Below are 25,600 nucleotides of genomic sequence, written 5' to 3'. Positions count from 1 at the left end.
TGGCTAAGTAGAATTTTAGAGGAATAATTCCTAAGTCATTCTTAATTACATGTCAAAGCATACGTTGATTAGTGCAATTACACTTAATAATCATGGTTAATATCAACTTTATATGTACACATAAGGGATATTACTAAGGAAGATTAAGAACAGAGCTTGTCTTTCTTCGTAACTAGATCCTACTTGTCCTATATTGAGGGAGTGGACTACAAAGGACTCAATGGGAGTGTCACATCCGTGATCTACCACATGGCCCAAAATATAGGGTGTATTCACAGGTAAACAACGTATAAGCACCACGCTTACACAATGTCGACCACTCACCCCTAGATCCAAAGAATGAGCACTATACGAACTTATGCATTAACATGACAATAATCTAACTATACTAAGCATACAATCAAAGTAGATGATGAACATGATAACTAGGAACATGATTAATACGAATAACAATGTCATAACAATTGTAGCAAACATATAAAAGTAATGAGATATACAAAAGAGAGGGGGTACAAATGCTATACCAAGCCACACTCTTGACATGATCAGGAATCCAAGCAAAGCTTGCCTCCCTCTAGACCTAGCCTAGCTAGCTATGCCCTAGAATATGGTGGAGCTCTAAGGATGATTAGGGTTTCTGTCTTCTCAAATTACTTGATCAGGGTTTGATGCCTCATGAGGGTGGCAGGGGCTAGAATATATAGGCCAGAGCGTCAATCCTGAGCCCTCGGATCAAATCGACTTGAATGGATGGCGTAGATGCAACCTAGGAGGCGGTGGAGCACTGACATTCGAAGGAGGGGCTGATAGGTGGGGCCCATAGTCTGGCCAACTTGTAGGTGGGGCTGGTTGGTCCCACCTGGCAGCCACCTGCCCTTCGCTTCGGTGGGTTGCCTCCTAGAGTCTTCTAGAACCTTCTAGAGTTGTTTTTGCTATGAATAAGCGCAAGTAATTCTAAGATCTAGGTCCACCTTGATGATTTTCTGGATAAACTCTATAGAAAATACATATTCACCAAAACTCATGGAATTTGTTAGTTTAAACCCCTAAACATTTGTTGGTGATTACTTTCATGCCCTTATACATGTTATATTGATGGTTTATAATGTTTGTTAACTACCATCAACAATGAGGGTGTCGATGATCATTCAGTTTCATAAGCAAGCTTAGGTGAAATGAACGGGGATGTAAACTTCACCTCCTCGAATGGGTTATGGTTGGTTTGCTTCTTTGCCTTTGGACTTTCGGGACAAGGGATAGGTGTGGCAAAAGCAGTTGTTCCCAACTTTTCATCAAGGCCCTCATGGGAAGGTTTTTCTTGGATAAGATTTTCCAAAGGGTAGCCTATGAGAATATCAAACTCATGGATGGCATAGATATGAAAGTCTATGAAAACCTTGATTTTATTAATTATGACTGGCATAGCCCCGACTGATCCCACAACACTCGAAAAATAGTCCCTAAATGACTTTTAAAGAGTTTATTGGTTGGGACTAGCGGCATGTTACCTAAAAGGTTTTTCACTAGGAATTCTGAGATGATACTAGTTTCGACTATGGGGTTGTGTAGGGCTTCTATGTTTGTTCCCCTTAACGAGCAAGGTTTGGTCATGGAAGGTGAAAGAATATGAATTGCTGTAGAAGAACATTTCACTTCCATTAACCATTCCTTTAACGGTTCCACTCTAGGGGAAACTTCCTTTGTGTGCTTTTTGGGCCATGATATCATCGAGGTATTGCCATAATCCCTAAATTTGATATGGAACTCCAAAGGATGAAGTACTCTTTCCTTCAGTGTTTGTGGTTCGGGTGAGGGTCATGAGTCAAATCTAAGGATGATATGGGTTTGGATTCGACTAATAAAGACTCCTCAACACTCGACTATGACTTTGGCCTAGAGGGGTTTGGTTCTTATTATGGAAGAAGTGTGTCTGTCCATGAAGTTTTCAAGGAATTTTACTTGTTCTAGTCATAGGTTTGTGTGTGAAACGACCTTCAGCAGTCATGTCTAGGCATAGGTCAGTGTTGACGGTAGTTATCATTCATTATAAACTTCAATATAACTTGAAATAATGTATGAAAATGATCACCAACATAGACTTAGGGGTTTAAACTGAACAATTTCCATGAGTTTTGGTGAATCTAGTGTTTTCAGCAGGGTTATTTTAGAAAACCATCATGGGGGATCAAAACGTCAAATTAAATCGCGCTTATCTACGGTGAAAACTACTCTAGAATGTTCTAGAGGACTCTAGAAGCTATGTCACCGAATCATAGGGCAAGAGGATGACAGATGGGGCTACCTGGACCCCACCTATAGGCCGCCTCACCCCCTAGGGCCCACTTGTCAGCCCCTCCTTCAAATGTCGGTTCTCCACCGCCTCCTAGGTTGCATCTACGCCGTCCTTTAAGTCGGTTTGATCTGAGGGCTCACGTTGGACGCTCCATCCTATATAACCAGCCCCTGCCCCCCTCCAGATCATGCTGCCATAAGTCAAGTTTAGGACTAGAAATTAGGGGTTTCAAAGAGAAGATAATAGAGCTCCAATTCTTCAAGTTTCTAGTATAGGATAGCTAGCAAGGTTCAAGTAGAGTTTGGGCTATTGCTCAGGATTCCAGATTCACCGTCTAGGAGGCCAGTATATCCATTATATCCCTCTTATTTTATTACTTTGTGTTACTTCAATATTATGTTGCTATTTATTATGTTCCTAGTTTGCTCTAGTTATATGCTTGATATAGTTATGATTGATGATGAATTTATGCATATGTTCGCAAAGCTCTTAGCTTAGTACTCGAGTGAGTTATGTGGTCGACATTATGTAAGTATGGTGCTTAGATATTGTTTGCCTACAATGCATTCTGCACTTTGGGTTATGTGGTAGATCACGGATGTGACACTCCTGTTAAGTCCTTTATAGTCCACTCCCTGTTTGTAGAGCAAGTAGAACGCGGTTGTGAAGGGAGAGAAGCTTTATTCTTGATCTTCCTTAGTAATGTTCCTTATGCATAGATCCAAAGTTAGTTATACTATAGATGAGAGTGTATATATTAGGGTATACAAAAGACTTAGTAAATAAGGAATGATTTAGGAATCTTTTGCTCTTAACGAATCTCCGGCTTAGCCGTACTACATTTTATGAGTCTCTATTTCTATCTCTGGAATACCATTATTACCTTACACTTATCATTTATTTATCCCTTGAGTTACCCCTGCCATAGCATGAGAGTGATTTTATCATAAGTATATATATTTGTCAATATCTCTATGCCAACACAACTCCATAGCTCCTCCCTATGGATAAAATATAAATAATGATACTTGATATATTCCTGAGTGAAATGCTATAATGATATATTATCTATGCACTTGCGGATACTTTAATATATATATAATTTTCCTCTAAGTTTTCAAGTGTCATTTATAATTACCAACAATGCATTTCTGGCATCATGCTAGGGATGACAACTTAGTAAAGAGTGATGCTAAGAAATGTCAACAGTCAGCATCTATGTCAATACTCAAACAAAAGAGTCGTGGCAATATGCTATCCGATAAAGACAAGTCTGGGCCAGCATGTATTAACACTGAGAACCTAGCCCAGGCTGCACCTATAGACTCCTTCTCGTGCTGCTCAAAGTCAAGGATCGCCCTTGGTAGAGAGATGATATGGGACATGGAGAAAAATGCAAGACAAAACTTGTCTTTAAGTTCATTCTAGTCCCCATTCGTACTTTCTACAATGTGTGTGTACCATTGATTCGCCTTCCCTATGAGATAGAAGGGAAACAATTTCCACCTTAGTGTTTCTTGTGTCATGCCTGAGATGCTTAGGCACGAACACATTTCTTTGAACTCTCACATGTGATGGCAATGGTTTTTGTTTTCATGCCCTAAGAAGGGTTGTGCCTGAACCATGGCTATCAAACTAGGGCGAAGTTCATAGCCAGATGAAAAGGTTGGTTTTGGTGGTGGCTCAGAGAACTTGCCCTTTAAAATGAAAGGGTACAGAGTTGAAGTTGGCTTCATGATAAAAAGATAAAGAAGATATTTTTGTTTTTATGAAGATACAGATACGAGGACAAACTAGGTTCAAATAAAATAAAGCAACTGTTCCCTGGTAACGGCACTAGAAATGCTTGTTGGTATTTCTTAACTCAAACAGAAATAATCCTCAAGCGGATGGAATTACCATTGTAGCACTTCACCCAAAAGTATTCAAGGTATCATATTTTCCATAGGGAACAGAGGTATTTGTAACAGAACCCGTCCAATTTATAAGAGCATAAGTATAATAGCAATCACTGAAGCGATCAAACCATCATACTTGAACTCATATAAACTTGGTAGTCCAATGAAATCACGAAGGATCTCAAACAAACCAACGTATGAACCAAGATCGTACATGATTCAACACAACAGGTCACATGTTACAACATGTTCACAAATAGTTCTCATACATCAGAGTTTCATAAAGTTATTACAACCCATCTTTAGAAGTAGCGGAAGCAACATAGTTTTGAAACAACATCACAATAGTTCAAATATGTAGTCAGTTTAGGATCATCTCCAACAAAAGCACATAGATGAGATGATATAGAATGACCATGCCCATGGTCTTACTCTCCATCAACTGTAGGAGTTATGCAATGCTTGCAGTAACCATGGTACATCACGTCATCTGCAACAAATGGGAATAAACCTTGAGTACGAGAATGTACTCAGCTAGACTTACCTGTTATAAACCAAGATAATAAGACACCAAGGAGTATGTAAGGCTTTAAAGGTGGAGTTAGCTTGACAACATTTTGCATAAAAGCCTAAGTAACATAACTTGGAGATTTAGTACCTCTAGAATCAATTTGGATACCTATTCAATTATCTCTAGATTAGCACCTGTACTAGAGCAATCACTTGATGAAGCTAACAAGAATTAGTAACCATATACGGTATAATAATTTGAGCAATCATCATAACCATCATGTTTCTATTAAGTTACTCTACGTTGCCGCTGCTTAGTCAAGCTCTCACTATCCGGGAGAGACGATGATTCGAAATGATTCCTTCCGAGCTAGGGAATTTATTCCTAACACAAACCGAGGCATGCCCCACGAAGGTAGCCTCAGGTCACCTTTGGTACAATTTAGGACTAACTCGCTAGGAAGGTAGCCTCAGGTCACCTTACAATCAGCGTTGTACCCTCAGAGATTCTACTAATCTGCCAGGAAGATTGGGACTCAAATCTGCCCTTGGACTCATGCCATTGGCTCTCTACACATCTTACTACCTCCAGTGTGCACACTTCCACTTATCGGGGCCCAGCCTAAATTGAGCTACTCGGCTTCAAGGTCATATCATCAGATCTGGCCAGCTAAGTGCAAGGCATGCGTTCAACATGACATGATGACATACAGCGATTCAATCCTTAATCAACACATACGGGGATATATAGGCACCTAAGACCTCCATGCCTTGTTGCTTATCTATCATGATCCCACCTGGTCTCCTTTATTCATTGACACGTGGTTATTTCCACGCTAGCAAATATTGCCAACTGTGATTAGTTATCTGCCTATATCATGCAGATGACAGGTAATCACCCGACTTCTACTAACTAAGCATGGCTAAGCATATATTCGATCCTAGACATACATAGGATTCAAGATATATATATATATATATATATATATATATATATATATAGACAAGGAAGATATATGCAGCAAGTGGTTCCAATCAACTCCTAGTACTTAATGCATCAACATAAAAGGACTCAAGTTGATAGTTCGAAAACATAGGAGGCTTAGAATGCTCTGGGGCTTGCCTTTCACAAAGGTTTAGGGCTGATTATCTAGACACTCAGGCAACTATTCACCATTAGGCTCACCTTCTCCTGGGGCCTACTATTGCTGCACTCCCTGATACTCTTCCTAGGGATCGGCCTCGAACTCCAACACAATGATTTCTTCCAGTCGCACCTATTGCATGCACATGCAAAAAGTGAGAATCATGAATGCATAAGAAGGGTCATGGATGACATGACATGATAATTTGCATGGTTAAATGACGACTATCATTAGTATGATAACAAAGTTGAATTCTTATTTACAGAGTATGTGCATATCTCTTCTCTCGAAAATTCAAGAATCCATACTAAATCCATTTCTAGACCACAACATAGCAGCTAAAAGTTTAGATCATAACTGGAGTTCTTCTCAAATAAATGTGATGATCTTGGACTTTCTCAAAAGCTTATAAAATTGCCTACAACTTTCATTTGATCATCAAAAGGTTATTCAGCTTCTATCCTAGTCAAACAAGACAATTTCCTAGATCTGTCTAGAAATTCTAGAGAGTAAGCATTTTGGGAGACCAACTTCTAACAGCTATAACTCCTAAACTATTTGGACTATTGCCCTGAAATTTTTACACAAGCAATATAAGTAAGTTATCTACAACTTTGTTACTGACAAGATTCACAGCAAACATCACCTTGCCCATGCAATTTACTTAACAACCAAAACTGTCCAAACAGTCACTAAAATCGAATTATAGAGGACTTAATATTTCACTGCATATAAGCAATCAAATTTGGGCACAACCAATGGTACCAACAGTTCATAGGAATCATACACACTCTAGAAAATATGATGGTCAAGCCCAAATAAATTATTTACATGCCTTTATTAATTTATTTGGACACTAAGGTAAAATAAGGAAAATATATCAAAAGTGCACAATAAATTCTGAGAAAATTACAGTAGCCTACATATGACCCCAAAAGTCTACTGTACAAATTTCATGCCGTTTGGGTAAGTATAGCCATCTTTACAAAAATGACAAGTTGCATAGGCTTATTTTAGCAAAAATAGTTTAGTCTAGTGAAAAGTGTTAAACAACAGATTTCATATTTTTCTTAGCTCTGCTAAAGCCCATTAAAACTGTACAAAAATTTGCATGACAATATGTTACTTATTTTTATCCTTATGAATTTCCTCATAAAACACCATTTATTAAAAGATAAATAGAAAGACCCTACTCTAATATTTTTACTAAATAGATCAAGTCAACACAAGATTAGCAAAATTAGAATCACAATTTTATCACTTTCCTAGCTCAAGTTATGCATTTTACAAGATTGAAAACAATTTAAAAGCACTTATTTAGCTCCATTTAATTCTTCTAGAAAAACATCCCAAATAGTAGGTTTCATATTTTTATCAAATAGTACACTTCATGATCAATCCAACAAAATTTGGTTCACCCAAAATGGACATCTATAACTCTACTTATGAATTTTCAAATTCACAAGCATTTCATGAAAAGAATAAAAAGAAAACCTAAACTATAGCCGCTAACAGTTGGGACCCGTTGGTCAGTGACACTAGGGTAGGGGAGGCGCTCTAGCCAGCTCTATCTCACCGGTGGTGAGTTCACCAGTGACGAGGGTGATACCAACATGTTCCTCTCATCAAGCCACGTCAGGTTGGTGGTGAAGACGTGACCTAGGGTTCACCAAAGATGGCTCACCGACGATAATGGCGGATGGCGAAGGTAGCACGGTGGTACGGCGGCGTTCTCTAGCCATCACATGCTCCAATGAGGTGCTCTACGGCTTTGTGGCATCCTAACAAAGCTATCTAGGGTGGGTTAGGGTTCTGGTGAGGCAGCAAGTGAGCTATGCTCACGTGCATGGCCATGTGGCGGTGATGGCACGACGGTGCATAGCCATGTTCTGGCACCATTAGGGTAGTAGCATCTAAATGGTCACTAGTGTGAGTTCCTACGACCTACAGAGGTGACAAGACAAGAGAGATAAAGAATGAAAAGGCTCGAGCTTGCGTTGGCCACGATGAGCAAGGAGCTCGACGGCGCTCCGGTGATATCACCGGTGGTAGAAATGGCAAAATGCGCCCCTACCTAGACTCGAAGTTCTTAGCAAAGGGGTGGAGGTTGAAGAGTGGAACAAGGTGGAGTGTTGGCACGATCGATTAGAAAATGGTGTGGCGACGGCGGCGCTACGTGGTGGCAAAGCTGGCGACGGTAATGGCGAGCTCGGCGTTGCCTTTGCGGGTGCGAGAGCGACTGAGGGAGAGGAAATGAGCGGGTGATTGGAGTGAGAAGTAGGGGCGTGGCACCTATGTGTACACTTCAGCCTGACCAGGCCGTGCCATTGACACACATGTGGACACGGCCATCAGAGCCGATGACAGCGCCTGACGAAGCTACTTTGCGATCGTCTAACTCCAAATCTGTGGTGATTTGTTGAGAGGAGCATTAACAAAAGTTGTAGATCTACATACCATCTACAATTTTGCTTAAAGGACTTTGGCCTAAATCCTAATGGTTCGCAAGTTATATCATCCCAAAGTGCAGCACTTGAAACTGTAATTCGATCCCAAACTGAGAAATTTTTCAAAGTGCTTGAACAATAATTCTTTTGCTACTTGTGAGCTATTTTAGAGCATGCTATGCACCAAATTAGGCCTTGACCCAAAAATAAAAGTTGTCACCCTAGTCAAGTACTACAACTTCGCTTAAGGGTGGACAACCATGTAAGCAATCTAGCATAAAGTTCAACTTAGGTCAAACTTACAATTTGAAAATGGTAGCTTACACTATAATCATGACTTAGAGGCCAAATTGGTTCAAGTCATGAATACCAAAGTTGTTCCATGTGACATTCTAAACATGTTCAAGGTACTCCTAAGGTTCCACACACATTTCACACATTGATCACATGTAAACCCTAGCCTAGGTATAATTTTAAGAGGCATCACATGTAAACCCTACCAATTCTCGTAGAAAGTGGGGTAGGCGTCGTGCAGAAAATTGTCCTATTCCCACATTGCATCTTGCTCACTATGGTTGTTTCACACCACTTTATAGAACCTAACCACCTTACTTCTAGTCACTCTCTCCATTTCTTCTATCACCTGGATAGTTTTTTCTTCATACGTCAAATCGACTGGATCTTGACACTAGTGGGTTCAATGGCTTCTTTGGGTACACGAAGACATTTCTTCAATTGAGAGACATGGAAAACATTGAAGATGGCACTCATATCTAGCAATAGTTGGAGTTTATAAGCTACTGGTCCACATTGCTCAATAATTTTGTTTGGGCCCACATACCAGGGCACCAGCTTTCGCTTCACACCAAATTGCTGTACCTTTTTCATTGATGATACTTTCAAGTACATGTAATCACCAACTTCAAATACAAGAGGACTCCTTCTCTTGTCCGCATAACTCTTCTGTCTTGATTGAGCAACTTCTATATGTTGCTGAATAATCCAAACTTGCTCTTCGGCTTCTTTGACAAAGTCAATACCATAATACCTTCTTTCGCCTGACTCAACCCAATTCAAAAGAGTTCTACACTTGTGTCCATATAAAGCCTCAAATGGGGCCATCTTGATGCTTTCTTGATAACTATTGTTATAGGAGAACTTAGCCAAAGGTAGCCATTTCTCCCATGAACCCTTTGAAGATATTACATAGGCCCTTAACATGTCTTCAAGAATATGATTTACTCGCTCTGTTTGCCCAATAGTTTGAGGGTGATAAGCAGAACTTTGGATCAGTTTGGTACCCAACTAATTATGCAAATGTTCCCAAAAACCATTTACAAACTATGGACCTCTATGAGACACAATGGTTCTAGGTATCCCATGCAATCAGCACTATGTGGGTGATATACAACTCTGCATATTGATGTGGGCGGTAAACTATCTGAACTAGAATGAAATGTGTAGACTTCATTAGATGGTCCACAATTACCTAGATGGAATCGTTACCCTTCTGGGTGGTTGGAAGACCAATAATGAAATCCATGCTGATTTCTTCCCATTTCCAACCTAGAACTGGTAGGGGTTGGAGTAGCCCTATGGGTTTCAAATGAATGGCTTTGACTCGGCAGCATGTATCACATCTAGCCACATATGCTGCAATCTCTTTCTTCATCTTTGTCCACCAAAACCGGGTCTTCAAATCCAGATACATCTTGCTACTACCAGGATGGATGGACAATTTAGAAGAGTGTGCTTCATCTAAGATTTGGTTTCTAAGTTTTCTATCTTTAGGTACAACAAGTCTATCCTTAAACCAAAGTACACCTCTCTCATCTAATCTAAAATGTTTAGTCTCTTCTTCTTCCATCTATCTCTTGATATGAAAGATAACCATGTTGGTCTTTTGGAGTTCCATGACCTTCGCTTCAAGAGAGCAACTGATAGTGAGATTATGTAAAACTACACGATACAGTAGGTTAAAGCCATCTTCCAGCAATGGTTTGCTATGATACTTCTGGCTCAAAGCATCTACAACAACATTTGCATTGACCAGATGATAATGCACCTCTAGGTTGTAATCCTTGATTAGCTCCAACCACCTTCTTTGTCTCATGTTCAACTCAGGTTGCGTGAAGATGTACTTGAGGCTCTTGTGATCAGTGTAAATGTGACACACATTGCCAAGCAAATAGTGCCTCCAAATCTTCAAAGCATGAACAACCGCGGCTATCTCTAAATCATGAGTTAGGTAATTAACCTCATGTTTCCTCAGTTGACTGCGAGGCATAGGCAATGACTCGGCCTTCTTGCATGAGCACACACCTCAACCTAGTACCAGACGGCATCACAAAACACATCAATTAGTTTTTCTATGTCGGGCTATGCTAAAACTAGAGCGGTAGTCAACAAGGTCTGTAAAGTGTGAAAAGCAACTTCACACTCCAGAGTCCACACAAATTTCTCATCTTTCTAAAGCAATCTGGTCATGGGCTTGACTATCTTAGAGAAGTATGGAATAAAATGACGGTAATAACCTGCTAATCCAAGGAAACTCCGAACCTCATGAACTGAAGTCGGGGCCTTCCAATCCATAACTTCTTGCACTTTTCCTGGATCTACTAAAATTCCATCTTCAGATAACACATGACTAAGGAAAGGTACTTTCTTTAACCAAAATTCACATTTGCTAAACTTAGCATACAACTTATGTTCTCGTAACCTTGTTAAGACAACTCTTAGGTGTTCTTCATGATCTTCCGTATTCTTAGAATAGATTAAGATGTCATCAATAAACACCGCCATGAATTTATCAAGTTCAGGCATGAACACCTGAATTCATGAGATACATGAAATAGGCAGGAGCATTGGTCAGCCCAAAAGACATGACAAGATACTCATATAGACCATACCTAGTGGAGAAGGCCGTCTTAGGTATGTCTTCCGGCATGATCTTAATCTAGGTGGTACCCCAATCTCAAATCGATCTTGGAGAACACTTTAGCCTTTGATAGCTGATCAAACAAGATATCAATTCGAGGCAATGGATACTTGTTCTTGATCATTACCGCATTAAGGGGTTGGTAGTCCACACACATCCACAAAGATTTATCCTTCTTTTTCATGAATATGGCAGGACAACCCCACGATAATGAGCTAGGTTGAATGAGACCTTTTTCAAGAAGCTCCCTGCAATTGCACTTTGAGCTCAGCTAATTCATTAGGTGGCATCCTATAAGGCCTTCGCGAGATAGGTGCCATGCCTAGTAATAATTCAATCTAGGAACTCTACATCTCTGTTAGGCGGTAACCTAGGCAACTCATCTAGAAACATGTCCGAAAATTCACACACTACCAGAATGTCAGCAATAGTCACAGGTTGGATAGCATTAACTACATTTTGGAGGTCAAAATCTCTAGGAAGTGGTAGTAAGAATGCATCCTTACTGTCTGGTTCCCTTAACATAATCACCCGAGTGGAAGTATCAATAAGAACTCCATGGCCACTCATCTATTTCATTCCTAGGATTACATCTATCCCCTAACCTAGGCAATACTACAAGATCTGTGGTATACTCCTGGTTGCTTATTGAGATGCGCACATCTCTAACTATTTGGTTGGTAGAGATTTGATTTCTAGCTTGCACTTATGCAATAACTACCCTTATCTACAGTAACTATCCTCTAATTATGCTTGGAGACAAATGTTTGACTCATAAATGAATATGATGCCCTAGAATCAAACAAAACAACTATGGGATGTTGGTTCACAAGAAACATACCTGCAGTAACAACTTTCTTTGGCTAGGAATTTCATCAATAGTGGTATAGTGCACATGTCCCTAACGCACATTGGAATTACCCTGCTTCTGGTTGTTCTTCTTGGAATAGGGGCAATTTCTTGCCCAATGGTCGGGCTTGGTGCAGTTCCAACACTGTCATACTGCTGGGTGGAACACTAGAACTTCCCTATCCTGTGCTACCCTTTGGTAGAGCAACTAAAAAGGCCTTGTGATACACCTTGTGGTTCTGAACGGTTTGCACCTTTTTTGAGGTGGCCTAAACTTGGGAGCAGGTGGGTGAAACTGAGGTCTCGTAGTAACTGGAGCTTTTGACTAAGAAGCGCCTACTTCAAAGGCTCTCTTCCGATTCTTGGATGCAGCATAGATGTTGTTTTGATTGTCTTGAGTTAAGGCATCACTGACAAATTCATTGAAAGTGGCAGGATTGTTATTAGCAAGAGTCTTCACCAGCTTGGGGCCAAGCCCCCACTAGAAACTAGCAATTTTCTTCGCATCAGTATCAACAAATTCCATGGCATATCTTGATAGGTTGTTGAAAGCATGTAGATATTTAGTCAAGCTCTTGGTACCCTAGGTTAGATTCATGAACTCGGTATGCTTGATACTTATAAGACCTGGAGGAATATAGTGTCCCCGGAAAGCAGCTTTAAAGTAGTTTCAGGTAATGTGAGCATTCTTAGGTGGGGTGGCTCGGTGATAACTCCACCAAATGCCTAACAACCCCTACAACTGGTGGGATGCACACATAGTTTTCATTTGCTCAGTCAGCCTTGGCAAACAAACTTTTGTTCAAGCGTGTTCAGCCATTCCTCTGCTTGGAGTGGCTCTTCAACCTCCTTGAAAATAGGTGGCTTGGTATCTAGGAAATCACTATATTGGTTTGGTTCTGCACCCTGGCACTGATGTCTGCCCTAGGGCAACTTGCTGTGCCATGGTGCACATAGCCTTGCCCATAGCACGTTGCACTTCAGCAAGCATAGCCATCATCTCTACTGAAGTGGGTGGGGGCGGTGGTGGTAGATTTTCATTGTCATCACCATGCAACCCACTACCCCTAGCACCATCCTTCCCATTGTTCCCACTGGCTCTAGAACAGGTGTAAGGCATCTGCAGAATTGCAACAATAAGCAATTATTGATAATGTCAGAAAATTGTAGAAGAATTGTATAATTATGCCAAACTAAATTTACTAGAGAGAATTTAAATTCATACAATAAAACAAAGGCACAATAATTCATTTCCACAACCATAACATCACCAATTATATTACTTAACGCCATTTGCAATGCATTCTGTATATGCCAAAATGCTTGCCAACACAATGGGCATTCATTAAAAGTGCAACCACAACATGGATTACATGCAAGGTTTTAAGAGTACATCAAGGGGTACATCATGAGATCGAACTAAATTATGAGTTCATTACATAAATGATCAAAGATAGAGAGCTAATGCATCTAGCTAGATACTAAAGCTAAGCTACTCCTTGGGGTGACCACTGATGATGTCGGACACACCATTACCATGGTTCGTCCTCAAAAGGCTCAATCTCCTCATCTTCAGGCCCTGTCCTTAGCGTCCTCTTCCATGCCATCATCCTCAGCAATCAACACATTGGGATCTTCTTCCACCACTGGAGCTAGAGGAAGAATTGGGTTCATCATGTTGTTGAGATCATGAACATCCAACTGAAGCTCCTCAACCTAGCGTATGAGTTCCTACTCTCTATGATCAAACTCCATTGCCTACCTAACAGCCTGAAACACAGTCTAGATTCTAGCTACCTCCCTAGTATCAGCAAGATGAATAGCCTTCGTCTCTCTCCAGCATGGATCCCCTAAACCTCTGCTATGGCTACATCCCTTTCTGCAACAACACGGATAAACTGCCCCTAACGAGCTTCCAAAGCTATCATATAATTACCTATCTCATTCTAAGCTGCTCTAACTGCCCTTTGGTGCCTGCGCACACACCCTCGCATCCTGCGCTATGCGACCTGTGCTCTTTAGAACTCTTGCATACACCTAATGTAGCTATCCTAGCGAGAGTAAAACATCTTCATAACAGCATACATGGCACTTGTGGCAGCATTACTACTTCCTACTCTTTCATCCTAGTCTCTTACCAAAGCATTACCAGCCTGGTTGGGTCCAATCGGTTTGCGATGGGTCCACTCGAGGAAAGGATCCTGACAGGACCATTGACAAGCTCGTCCCCAAACTCCTAACATATCTCACTAAGGACCTCGAAAGCTACAACTTGGGCACCCTCCTAAGGTGTCTGTCCATCTGACTCCACACTCCAGCCTTGCCACTGTGGGTGATCAACATGAGCTGGGACAGTCACCTGTATGTCATACCACTATTGTCCCTCTGTTACCACTTCACTCCAAAAGTAGCGAGGCGGTTCAACATACCCGACAGAGTGAGTACCCTCCATAGTAGGATGGGAGTTCCAAATAGTGCCAAAATGGTGATGCTTGCAACAGGGGCTCCTAGGGTTGCCATTTGTATCAAAATGGTATAACTCCTATGAGACAACACAATCATAGAAAAGGGTCACATAACATAATCTGAAACTTATAAGGGGGAGGAACAATGTAATGATACGAATGAATGATTTATCATGATGCATGCATGTTCCATACGTCCTCACAAACTTAGGAAAAATTAAATCCTTAATGATATATGCGGTGGCATACATACGTTCTCTTAATATAATCATAACTAAATGAGCTACACATTTCGTTGTTAGTGTACCTACAGAAGATCCATTTCAGCCCATCCCAACAATTAAATGTACAAGAATGTAATCTGGGCTCTTGGTTGAATATTGAAGAACAACGGGATATATGAGAGCGGTAAACTAAACACTTCCATTATATTTATATATATATATATATATATATATCCCAATATATATACTTTTGTATCAAAGCTACCCGATGACAATTTATTACCCACAATTAAATATGCACCATACCCATATGGAAGCATGCATATACAGTCATATCAAAGCTAGCTCTCCCCGACCGCACGCTCACATCTTGCATTCAAGCCACTCATCAACTTACCTTCTTACCTGGGCATAGAGGCATTCGATCCATACATTACCACTCAAGTGAATGACATTCATATAATGGCACACTATATGGACAAAAAAAGTAAAAACCATCCCATGTTAGTACTTAAATAGCCACCTAATAGTCCTTAACTAGGCATAAAGGAGATGACCACTGGCATACTTTATTTTTTTATAAAATAAAACCTTTGTTTTAAATACACATATGACAAGTTTAATATTGAACCTTGCTCTGATACTAGTTGTAACAGAACCGTCCAACTTATAAGAGCACAAGTACAATAGCAATCACCGAAGCGATCAAACTGTCATACTTGAACCCATATAAACCCGGTAGTCTGATGAAATCATGAAGGATCTCAAACAAACCAACGTACAAACCAAGATCATACATGATTTGACACAACAAGTCACATGTTACAACATGTTCACAATAGTTCTCATATATCGGAGTTTCACAAAATTATTACAACCCATCTTTAGAAGTAGCAGAAGCAACATAGTTTTGAAACAACATCATGATAGTTCAAATACATAGCCAGTTTAGGATCATCTCCAACAAAAGCACATAGATGAGATGATATAGAATGACCATGCCCTTGGTCTTACTCTCCATCAACTGCAGGAGTTATGCAATGCTTGCAGTAACCATGGTACATCACGTCATCTACAACAAATGGGAATAAACCCTGAGTACGAGAATGTACTCAGTTAGACTTACCCGTCATAAACCAAGATAATAAGACACCAAGGAGTATGCAAGGCTTTAAAGGTGGAGTTAGCTTGACAACATTTTGCATAAAAGCTTAAGTAACATAACTTGGAGATTTAGTACCTCTAGCATCAATTTGGATACCTATTCAATTAAGCATCTCTAGATTAGCACCTATACTAGAGCAATCACTCGATTAAGCTAACAAGCATTAGTAATGATATCTGGTATAATAATTTGGGCAATCATCATAACCATCAGGTTTCTATTAAGGTACTCTACGTTGCCGCTGCCCAGTCAGGTTCTCACTATTTGAGAGAGACGGCGATTCGAACTTGATTCCTACCTAGCTAGGGAATTTATTCCTAACACAAACTGAGGCAAACCCCATGAAGGTAGCCTCAGGTCACCTTTGGTACAATTTAGGACTAACTCATGGGTCCAATTAGCACCGCACCCTTAGAGATTCTACCAATATGCCAGGAAGATCGAGACTCGAACCTGCCCTTGGACTCACGCCATTGGCCCTCCACACATCCTTACTACCTCTAGTGTGAGCACTTCCACTTATCGGGGCCTGGCCTGAATTGAGCTACTTGGCTTCGTGGTCGTATCATTAGATCCAGCCAGCTAAGTGCTAGGCATGTGTTCAACATGACATGAGGAAGTACAGCGAATCGGTCCTTAATCGATACAGATAGGGATACATAGGCACCCAAGACCTCCATGCCTTGTTGCTTCTCTATCATGATCCTGCCTGGTCTCCTTTATTCATTGACAATTGGTTATTTCCATGCTAGCAAATATAGCCAACCATGATTAGTTATCAGCCTATATCATGCAGGTGATAGGTAATCACCTGACTTCTATTGACTAAGCATGGCTAAGCATATATTCGATCCTGGACCTACATAGGATTCAATATATATATATGCATATATCTTCCTTGTCTATATATATATATATATGCAGCAAGTGGTTCCAATCCACTCCTAGTACTTAATGCATCAACATAAAATGACTCAAGTTGATAGTTCGAAAACATAGGAGGCTTAGAATGCATGGGGCTTGCCTTTCACAAAGGTTGAGGGTTGATGATTTGGACACTCAGGAAACTATTCACCGTTAGGCTCACCTTCTCTTGGGGTCCTCCTATTGCTGCACTTCCTGATACTCTTCCTGGGGATCGGCCTTGTACTCCAACATGGTGATTTCTTCCGTCGTACCTATTGCATGCACATGCAAAAAGTGAGAATCATGAATGCATAAGAAGGGTCATGGATGACATGACATGATAATGTGCATGGTTAAATGATGACTATCATTAGGATGATAACAAAGTTGAATTCTTATTTACTGAGTATGTGCATATCTCTTCTCTCGAAAATTCAAGAATCCATACTAAATCCATTTCTGGACCACAACATAGCAGTTAAAAGTTTAGATCATAACTGGAGTTCTACTCAACTAAATGCGATGATCTTAGACTTTCTCGAAAGCTTATAAAATTGCCTACAACTTTCATTTGATCACTAAAAGGATATTCAGCTTCTATCCTAGTCAAACAAGACAATTTCCCAGATCTGTCTAGAAATTCTAGAGAGTAAGCATTTCGGGAGACCAACTTCTAACAGCTATAACTCCTAAACTATTTGGACTATTGCCCTGAAATTTTTACACAAGCAATATAAGTAAGTTATCTACAACTTTGTTATTGACAAGATTCACAGCAAACATCACCTTGCCCATGCAATTTACTTAACAACTGAAACTGTCCAAACAGTCACTAAAATCAAATTATAGAGGACTTAATATTTCATTGCATATAAGCAATCAAATTTGGAAACAACCAATGGTACCAACAGTTCATAAGCGTCATACACACTCTAGAAAACATGATGGTCAAGCCCAAATAAATTATTTACATGCCTTTATTAATTTATTTGGACACTAAGGTGAAATAAGGAAAATATATCAAAAGTGCACAATAAATTCTGAGAAAATTACAGTAGCCTACATATGACCCCAAAAGTATAGTTTACAAATTTCATGCCATTTGGAGAAGTATAGCCATCTCTACAAAAATGACAAGTTGGATAGGCTTATTTTAGAAAAAATAGTTTAGTCTAGTGAAAAGTGTTAAACAACAGATTTCATATTTTTCTTAGCTTCGCTAAGATCCATTAACACTGTACAAAAAATTGCATGGCAATATGTTACTTATTTTTATCCTTATGAATTTCCTCATAAAACACCATTTATTAAAAGATAAATAGAAAGACCCTACTCTAATATTTTTCCTAACTAGAGCAAGTCAACACAAGATTAGCAAAATTGGAATCACAATTTTATCACTTTCCTAGCTTAAGTTATGCATTTTACAAGATTGATAACAATTTACAAGCATTTATTTAGCTCCATTTAATTCTCCCAGAAAACATCCCAAATTGTAGGTTTCATATTTTTATCAAATAGTACACTTCATAATGAATCCAATAAAGTTTGGTTCACCCAAAATGGACATCAACAACTCTACTTATGAATTTTCAAAGTTCACAAGCATTTCATGAAAAGAAGAAAAAGAAAACCTAAACTACAGCCACTGACTGCTGGGACCCACTGGTCAGTGACACTGGGGCTGGGGAGGTGCTCTGGCCAGCCCTATCTTGCCGGTGGCAAGTTCACCGGCGATGAGGGTGATGCCAACTTGTTCCCCTCATCAAGCCATGTCGGTTGGTGGTGAAGACGCGACCTAGGGTTCACCGGAGATGTCTTGCCGGCGACAATGGCGGACGGTGGAGGTAACATGGCAGTACGCCAATGTTCTCTAGACATCACATGGTCTAGTGAGGTGCTCTATGGCTTCATGGCATCCTAACAAAGCTATCTAGGGTGGGTTAGGGTTCCGGTGAGGCGACAGTGAGCTCTGCTCACGTGCATGGCTGCACGACGGCGATGGCACGACGGTGTATGGCCATGTTCTAGCGCCGTTAGGGTGGTAGCATCTAAATGGTCATCGGCATGAGTTCCTACGACCTACAGAGGTGACAAGATGAGAGAGAGAAAGAATGAAAAGGCTCGAGCTTGCATTGACCACGACGAGCATGGAGGTCGGCGGCGCTCCGACGAGATCACCAGTGTCGGAAACTGCAAAATGCGCCCCTACCTAGACTCGAAGTGCTTGGCAAAGGGGTGGAGGTTGAAGCATGGAACAAGGCAGAGCTATTGGCATGATCGATTGGAAAATGGTGCGGTGACAGCGGTGCTACGCGGTGGCAAAGCTGGCGGTGGCAATGGCGAGCTCAGTGTCGCCTTTGTAGGTGCGAGAGCGAGTGAGGGAGAGGAAATGATCGGGTGAGTAGAGTGAGAAGTAGGGGTGCAACGCCTATGTGTATGCCCCAGCTTGACTGGCCCGGCCACTGACGTGTGAGTGGACAAGGCCATCAGAGCCGATGATAGCGCCATATGAAGCTACTTTGCGATCGTCTAACTCTAAATCCATGGTAATTTGTTGAGAGGAGCATTAACAAAAGTTGTAGAGCTACATACCATCTATAATTTTGCTTAAAGGACTTTGGTCTAAATCCTAATGGTTCGCAAGTTATATCATCCCAAAGTGCAGCACTCGAAACTGTAATTCGATCCCAGACTAAGAAATTTTTCGAAGTGCTAGAACAGTAATTTTTTGCTACTTGTGAGCTGTTTTAGAGCATGCTATGCACCGAATTAGGTCTTGACCCAAAAATAAAAGTTGTCACCCTAGTCAAGTACTACAACTTCGCTTAAGGGTGCATGGCCATGCAAGCACCCTAGGGTAAAGTTCAACTTAGGTCAAACATACAACTTGAAAATGGTAGCTTACACTATAATCATGACTTAGAGGCCAAATTGGTTCAAGTCATGAATACCAAAGTTGTTCCATGTGACATTCTAAACATGTTCAAGGTACTCCTAAGGTCCCACAAGCATTTCACACATTGATCACATGTAAACCCTAGCCTAGGTATAATTTTAAGAGGCATCACATGTGATATAAGCAAGGTAGTGAAGATATAATTTAACATCTATGCCATCCTCGATTTTGATCTTCTTATTGGCTGCCCTTCTAAAATACTATTCAAAGAAAAGTCTTCCCATGGGAGCCTTAATGAAAAGTTTGGGAAAATTGCTTCCACAACTCACTCAGATTTTCCAATGGTGGAGCGTCATCCCAACAATGACCCATTTGAGGAAATTAAATTCATATCCCTGTTTGTTTCCCCAGAGTTTTCTTATGAAATGGATCGTCCATTATCACCTTTGCACGAACCAAAACCTTGTCCCTCTGGCTATCAAAACATTGATCTCGATAATGGTCGAGATTCAATATTTCCCTTGCACGATATGTTTGCTAAGAATGAAAACTATTGTGCCATGGACAATCTTAGAGCACCAACTCTAGATCTCAAAAAGAATGATTCCACTAGCAAGCATGAAGGTTTTTCTTTCGAGACCCCTCGCATTTCATGCTCACTCTTGCAGTCTCTAGAGTTGATCACGCTTGGTGCCACACGCTTCTACGAGGACCACAACCATCTCTCAATCCTTGTCTACAAACTCTTTAGAAGAATGGTTGTGGATGCATATGTTTATCACAAAATTTGCAAGTCTCATGGATGCATTGTGGTATTAACCTTGCAGCTTGAATGATAATGCTAAATGTCTAGTGGTGAAGTTGGGAACTAAACCACCATAGATAGCTGCAAGACAAAGTTCCCAAGGTCAAGCTTATGACCATACACAAAGCACTGCTTAGAGATACCCTGGATTATCATGAGAAAAAACATATATAATAATTATCATAAAAAAACAACAAAAACTTTCTTTTCAATAAAAAGCAAGAATGTGTTGTCAGGATAGAATGCACCTTTGGGTATTCTTGGTTGCTAACCCTTTTAGGTTAAAGATCAAGAAGAAAAGGGGACATACAATGCCTAAAATCATAGGAGCTGCATCAACTACATATGTTGATGATCTTTGGTAATGAAACACACCCAAAAGGAGACCTTGATCCCGCACACTTGACTTTTACACAAAAGTCCAAGTGCGGGGGAGGATGGTGAGAATCTTGAATTCCATACATACCAAATATAATCCCGCTTAAAAAAATGATGTTAGGTCCATCTTGCTATATATATATAATTACCAACTCCTTTAACCCATGTTTGTCTCCATATGATTTTACTCATACAAGTATATGCTTCCCTCATTTATGTCATATGCTCTAGTTTGGATGTATTCACATGGTATATCCATAGGTCCTTTTAAATTAAACATGGTGCTTAGGTTAAAATGACCTCCTTTAATCAAAATTTGACATGGTGTTTAATCTTGGTTAATGAACTTTGAGTTACTATTTTCATAAATAATGGAAGTAATCTAGAATGGGGATAAACCAAGGCCTAATTTACACTTCATCTTCGCCATATGCCTTGTTTGAGTTATTCCAAAAAGATAAAAGTTTGGTGAACCAATAAATAAAAAAAAGTAATAAATGCATAAGCTAAAAACTAAATATAGTAATCATAATAATAATAAAATTAAGGCTCCCTAGTGTTTTAGCTAGTAGAGCCCTTGTCTGTTTTTTTGTTTTTCTTTGTTAAAATAAAAGTAGGTACAACAATAAGTGTGGGGGGTCTCTCAAGTATGACACACATTCGAGATCTTCCACCAACACATTGCACAAACATCGACCAGACCAACATGCAGAAGGACAGGACAAATGGCTCAAGAGAGGCTTGGCTGAACTCTTGGTTTAGCCAAGCCACCTCTGACTCAACTCCTTCTCTTCAATGGTGGTTTGTGCAATGCTACCCTCAACCTCTCCAAAAATGTTGAAATTTAAAATTGAACAGACTAAAAATGCAAAACAAATGGCGCTCCACCTCCATGCATCTTTATAAACCACACTTCGTTCAGAATTCCAAAAGTAACATTTTCATAATATCTCTAAGATAGAAGCCTGCATAAAGTATGTTCCACATACATTCACTTATGCTTGTGGAAAAAATATTCTAATAGGACAATCGTGCGGACTAAGTTGTTGTGGAGTATGATATAGTTCTAACTTAGAAATCCTACCATTTCCATTTGATGCACTTGGAGAATTTGTTTTGATAAAAATGTTACAAAACCATAGTATCACATACTCCTCAATTGGTGAACAATTCCTACCAAAGCTAAATATGATATCTTGCAAGATGGAAGCCTTCTACATACGCTACTTGTTATTGTGTTGAGTTTGGTCAAGTCTTGTTGACCCTTGTTGAGACATTTATCATGCTCCCAAGATCAAGATCATGTACACCCACATACACATGCTACTCCTACACTAGGAGTAGACAAAAATCTATTTGTTAGGCAAATACTCCATGTTCTAAAAAGATAATGATCTATCTCTAAATATGTGGTTTAGAAGAAGAGACATGGGCTATGCAAAAAGTTTATGATAAAAAATATATGGACACATGAAGGTCCAAGTAAAGAAACAAAAATATGGACACATGAAGGTCCAATGTACAAAAAGAAAAAAATGATGAGCACATGAAGGCTCATGTATTGAAAAAAGAGAAGAAAAAGGAAAGATAGCCATGTTTCAAAATAATAGGTTATAGAGAGAGATCATATCTACAAAAGGAGTATAGTTTTAGTTTACCATTTTTCCACACACATGCACGTCTTGATATAAGAATATGACACTTCTCTCCTTGGATCCTCGATTTGACTTTACAACATATGCAATACAAGTATGCTATTTATACGTACCTAAAGCTTTAGATAAACCTTTTTTTAGAAATAGGAGGAAACAAAAGAAGGCCAAACATTGCTATGCCTTGGTAAGAATTTATACACCACTTAGTGATTTGAGAAGTGCCATTTGAGGAGTATAAAGTGAACTATGCTTTTTCTTGAGAAAAACTTCCAAAACTCCAAGTTGCTAAGATGTGAAGTTGGGAAGAGGACTTTGTTTCAAGAATTATTCTGCTTTTCAACAACCCAAGGAAATATGTTAGCTAAAGCCACATATCCCACTTGTGTAAGGAATGTTTCGGAATAACTTTTATGTATGCCATATATCTTAGGATGTTATGCTCATGATCACTTTTATCTCTAAGCTTTGCTCGAGGACAAGCAAAGGGGTAAGTGTGGGGGAGTTTGTTGGTGGTGCTTAACTCACATATTTAACCGCCAACACTTGCATGAAATCCTAGCATACAGGCACTAAATGTAGAAATAGGGTTTTAGAACTAACAATCTCCACAAGTTTTGGTGTTTGACCATTTGCAGGAGGGCATTTATGGAATACATGGAAAACACATTCAAAATGCAAAAAGAAACAAAGTGTGACACCATAGTGCGCAAAGCAAAAGAGCCCAAGGGAGGAAGACCTACTGCCAGGCCAAATCAGGGCCAAGCATATGGAGAAAAAGGGCCCAAACCCAAACCAAATGATCTCCAAATGGCATGAAACTTTACAGGCATGGCCCACACATCGCTAGAAGCCCACTAGACAAAACTTGGGCTAGGACGGTGTCTCCATGGGTCGACCGACCCCTAGGGTCACCCACCCCCCTAAGGCTCGCCTCAGGCCTAATGTTAACCAGGTGCTTCTTACCACCTCTCTAAGGTCGGTTGTGGTGGGGATCTCCTAACAATAGCTGAGCAAACCGCCCTTGGGATGCTATAAAAGGAGGGGGAAGGCTCCCATTCTACACACAACAACACACAAGGAGCAAGAGCAACACCACATTTGAGAATAAGAGCTTCACTCCATGGGCTTAGGCCCTAGCTAGCTATCTAGAGTTGTAGGGAGAGATGTGAGGGAGAGTTCAGGAAAGCGCCGGACTTGTCGGTGTCTCCCCCTCTTGTACCTCAATGAACACCTACGCTATACTTCATCAGGCTCTCCCGCTAAGTGAGTGTTCATGGTTCTTTTGGTTATAAAATCTTTGATTAGTTAAAGCTTTACTCTTAGTTGTTTGCATGATCGTCATTCATCCCCATGGCGGATACTCTAGTAGAGGGCCCTAATAAAGATGGATAACCCTACGCACGCTAGAGTAGTAGTCGATAGCATAGACATGGTGTGTAGGCTAGAGGCTACCTTTATTTGCCTCGTGCCCCATGGTTGAGGGGTAGGTGGTAGGTGGTGACAGCCCTGTCTGTCCCTTCTAATCCCCCATGTTCGGGGTTCAACGTAGATCTATAAGCCAGCCTCGCCTAGCAGACCAGATGTGATCCGGTGGCCAACATGAGCAAGTATAAGTAGAGTTTATCTATCCTTAGACCCTAAGCCATATGAATCCTTCTCTACCCTTACCAACTCTACCCCTTGTGTTATCCTTGGATGAATTAGCTAGAGGAAATATAACCATTCCCTGTGGAAAATACGATACCCTAAATACTTTCGGGTGAAGGCTACAACGGTAATTTCATGCGCTTGCGCATTCTTTCTGTTTGCGTTAAGAAATACCAACAGATGTCAACAAGAACTTGGAGCATTTATTTTGAGTGGAAACCTAACAAGCATGTTTTTGTGCTTATCCCTAGTGTAAGAGTAGAACATTTTTGGGTGGATCTAAATGGAAGGCATGTTTTTGCGCTTACCCCTAGTGTAGGAGTAGTGCATATGTGGGTGGAGTGTACGTGATTGTGATTTTAAAAGCTTGACAGACTTCTCATAAGGGTCAACATTAACAAAACTCAACACATATACAAGCAGCATATAAGTGGAAGGTTTTCCTAATCTAAATATATATGGCTTTGGTAGGAATTTTAGGTTTGTCATATAGGAACTCATCATGATTGATTTTTTTTCAAAAGAAAATACTCCGAAACTTAGTTTCAGTTTGGAACTAGATAAATAGCAGCTCAGACCATCTCATATCATATCCGTCTACCACCTAGACTTAGATCAAGCATTCGCAACCCACGAGTATCAAGTTCAAAGTAAGTTCTTATATCAAATCAAGTCTATCTAGTACTCGGGAGAATTTTGGACCAAAAACTAGGCACTTGAAAGGAATTATAACAGAGCAACTATTCATTATATCCATCAAAAGTTTATTGAGGAGAAAGTCTTAAGCTCCCAACTATGTTTATTTTATTTTATTGGTACTAAGCATATTGAAGAAAACTATCACTCACAAAAAAAATATTTTATCTTATTGTAAAAAATGCTTAAAATAAAATGAAGCGAAAGGATACTTACCTGGATAGTTGGAGATGCATCTCCCCCAAGCTAGCTTATTCATGGGGATGTATCTCCCCCAAGCTAGCTTTTGGTGAGGGTTTGGTGTTTTAAGTCCTTCGAACGGGACTCCCCCTTGCAAAGTTCATTGATCATGTACCTCAGTTCCCTCTTGAGGATGCGAATTCTTATGGTGGCACCCCCAGTAGTAGCGCTTCCAATGGTGCTACCACCATCTTCTGCCAAACCCATATTGGTTTTGAATTTGATTTTGGTTTGATAGGTTCATCCTTCTTGACTTTATCTTTCCTCTTTGTTCAACATTTTGAAATCAATCATTAGTAGTAGAAGTTGGTGGCATCTTGTGTGCATCATTATTGCCGGTTCAAAATTTTCACATGTGGAATTTGGGGGATCGATTCCCCCACACTTTGCTCAAAGTGTGTTCTGCTCATAAAGACAAGGTAGAGATCAAGTGCATAGGC

General features: G+C 40.1%; 1 protein-coding gene across 1 annotated transcript in view; it reads right to left on the bottom strand.

Annotated features, from left to right (window-relative positions):
• The window catches only part of LOC136495593 (1-aminocyclopropane-1-carboxylate oxidase homolog 1-like), a 48,141-nt gene extending 22,774 nt beyond the window's left edge, over nucleotides 1-25,367 (bottom strand). The window contains exons 1-3 of the mRNA XM_066491483.1: nucleotides 25,276-25,367; nucleotides 17,022-17,112; nucleotides 13,015-13,200 (exon numbers count right to left, since the gene is read on the bottom strand). Coding sequence (XP_066347580.1) covers nucleotides 13,015-13,200; nucleotides 17,022-17,112; nucleotides 25,276-25,367 — 369 coding nt within the window. The remainder of the gene's footprint in view (nucleotides 1-13,014; nucleotides 13,201-17,021; nucleotides 17,113-25,275) is intronic.
• Between the last annotated feature and the right edge of the window lie 233 nt (nucleotides 25,368-25,600).

The sequence above is a fragment of the Miscanthus floridulus genome, chromosome 12, assembly GCF_019320115.1.
Source record: "Miscanthus floridulus cultivar M001 chromosome 12, ASM1932011v1, whole genome shotgun sequence".
Classification (NCBI taxonomy): domain Eukaryota; kingdom Viridiplantae; phylum Streptophyta; class Magnoliopsida; order Poales; family Poaceae; genus Miscanthus; species Miscanthus floridulus.
This window is presented reverse-complemented; position numbering and strand designations above follow the sequence as displayed.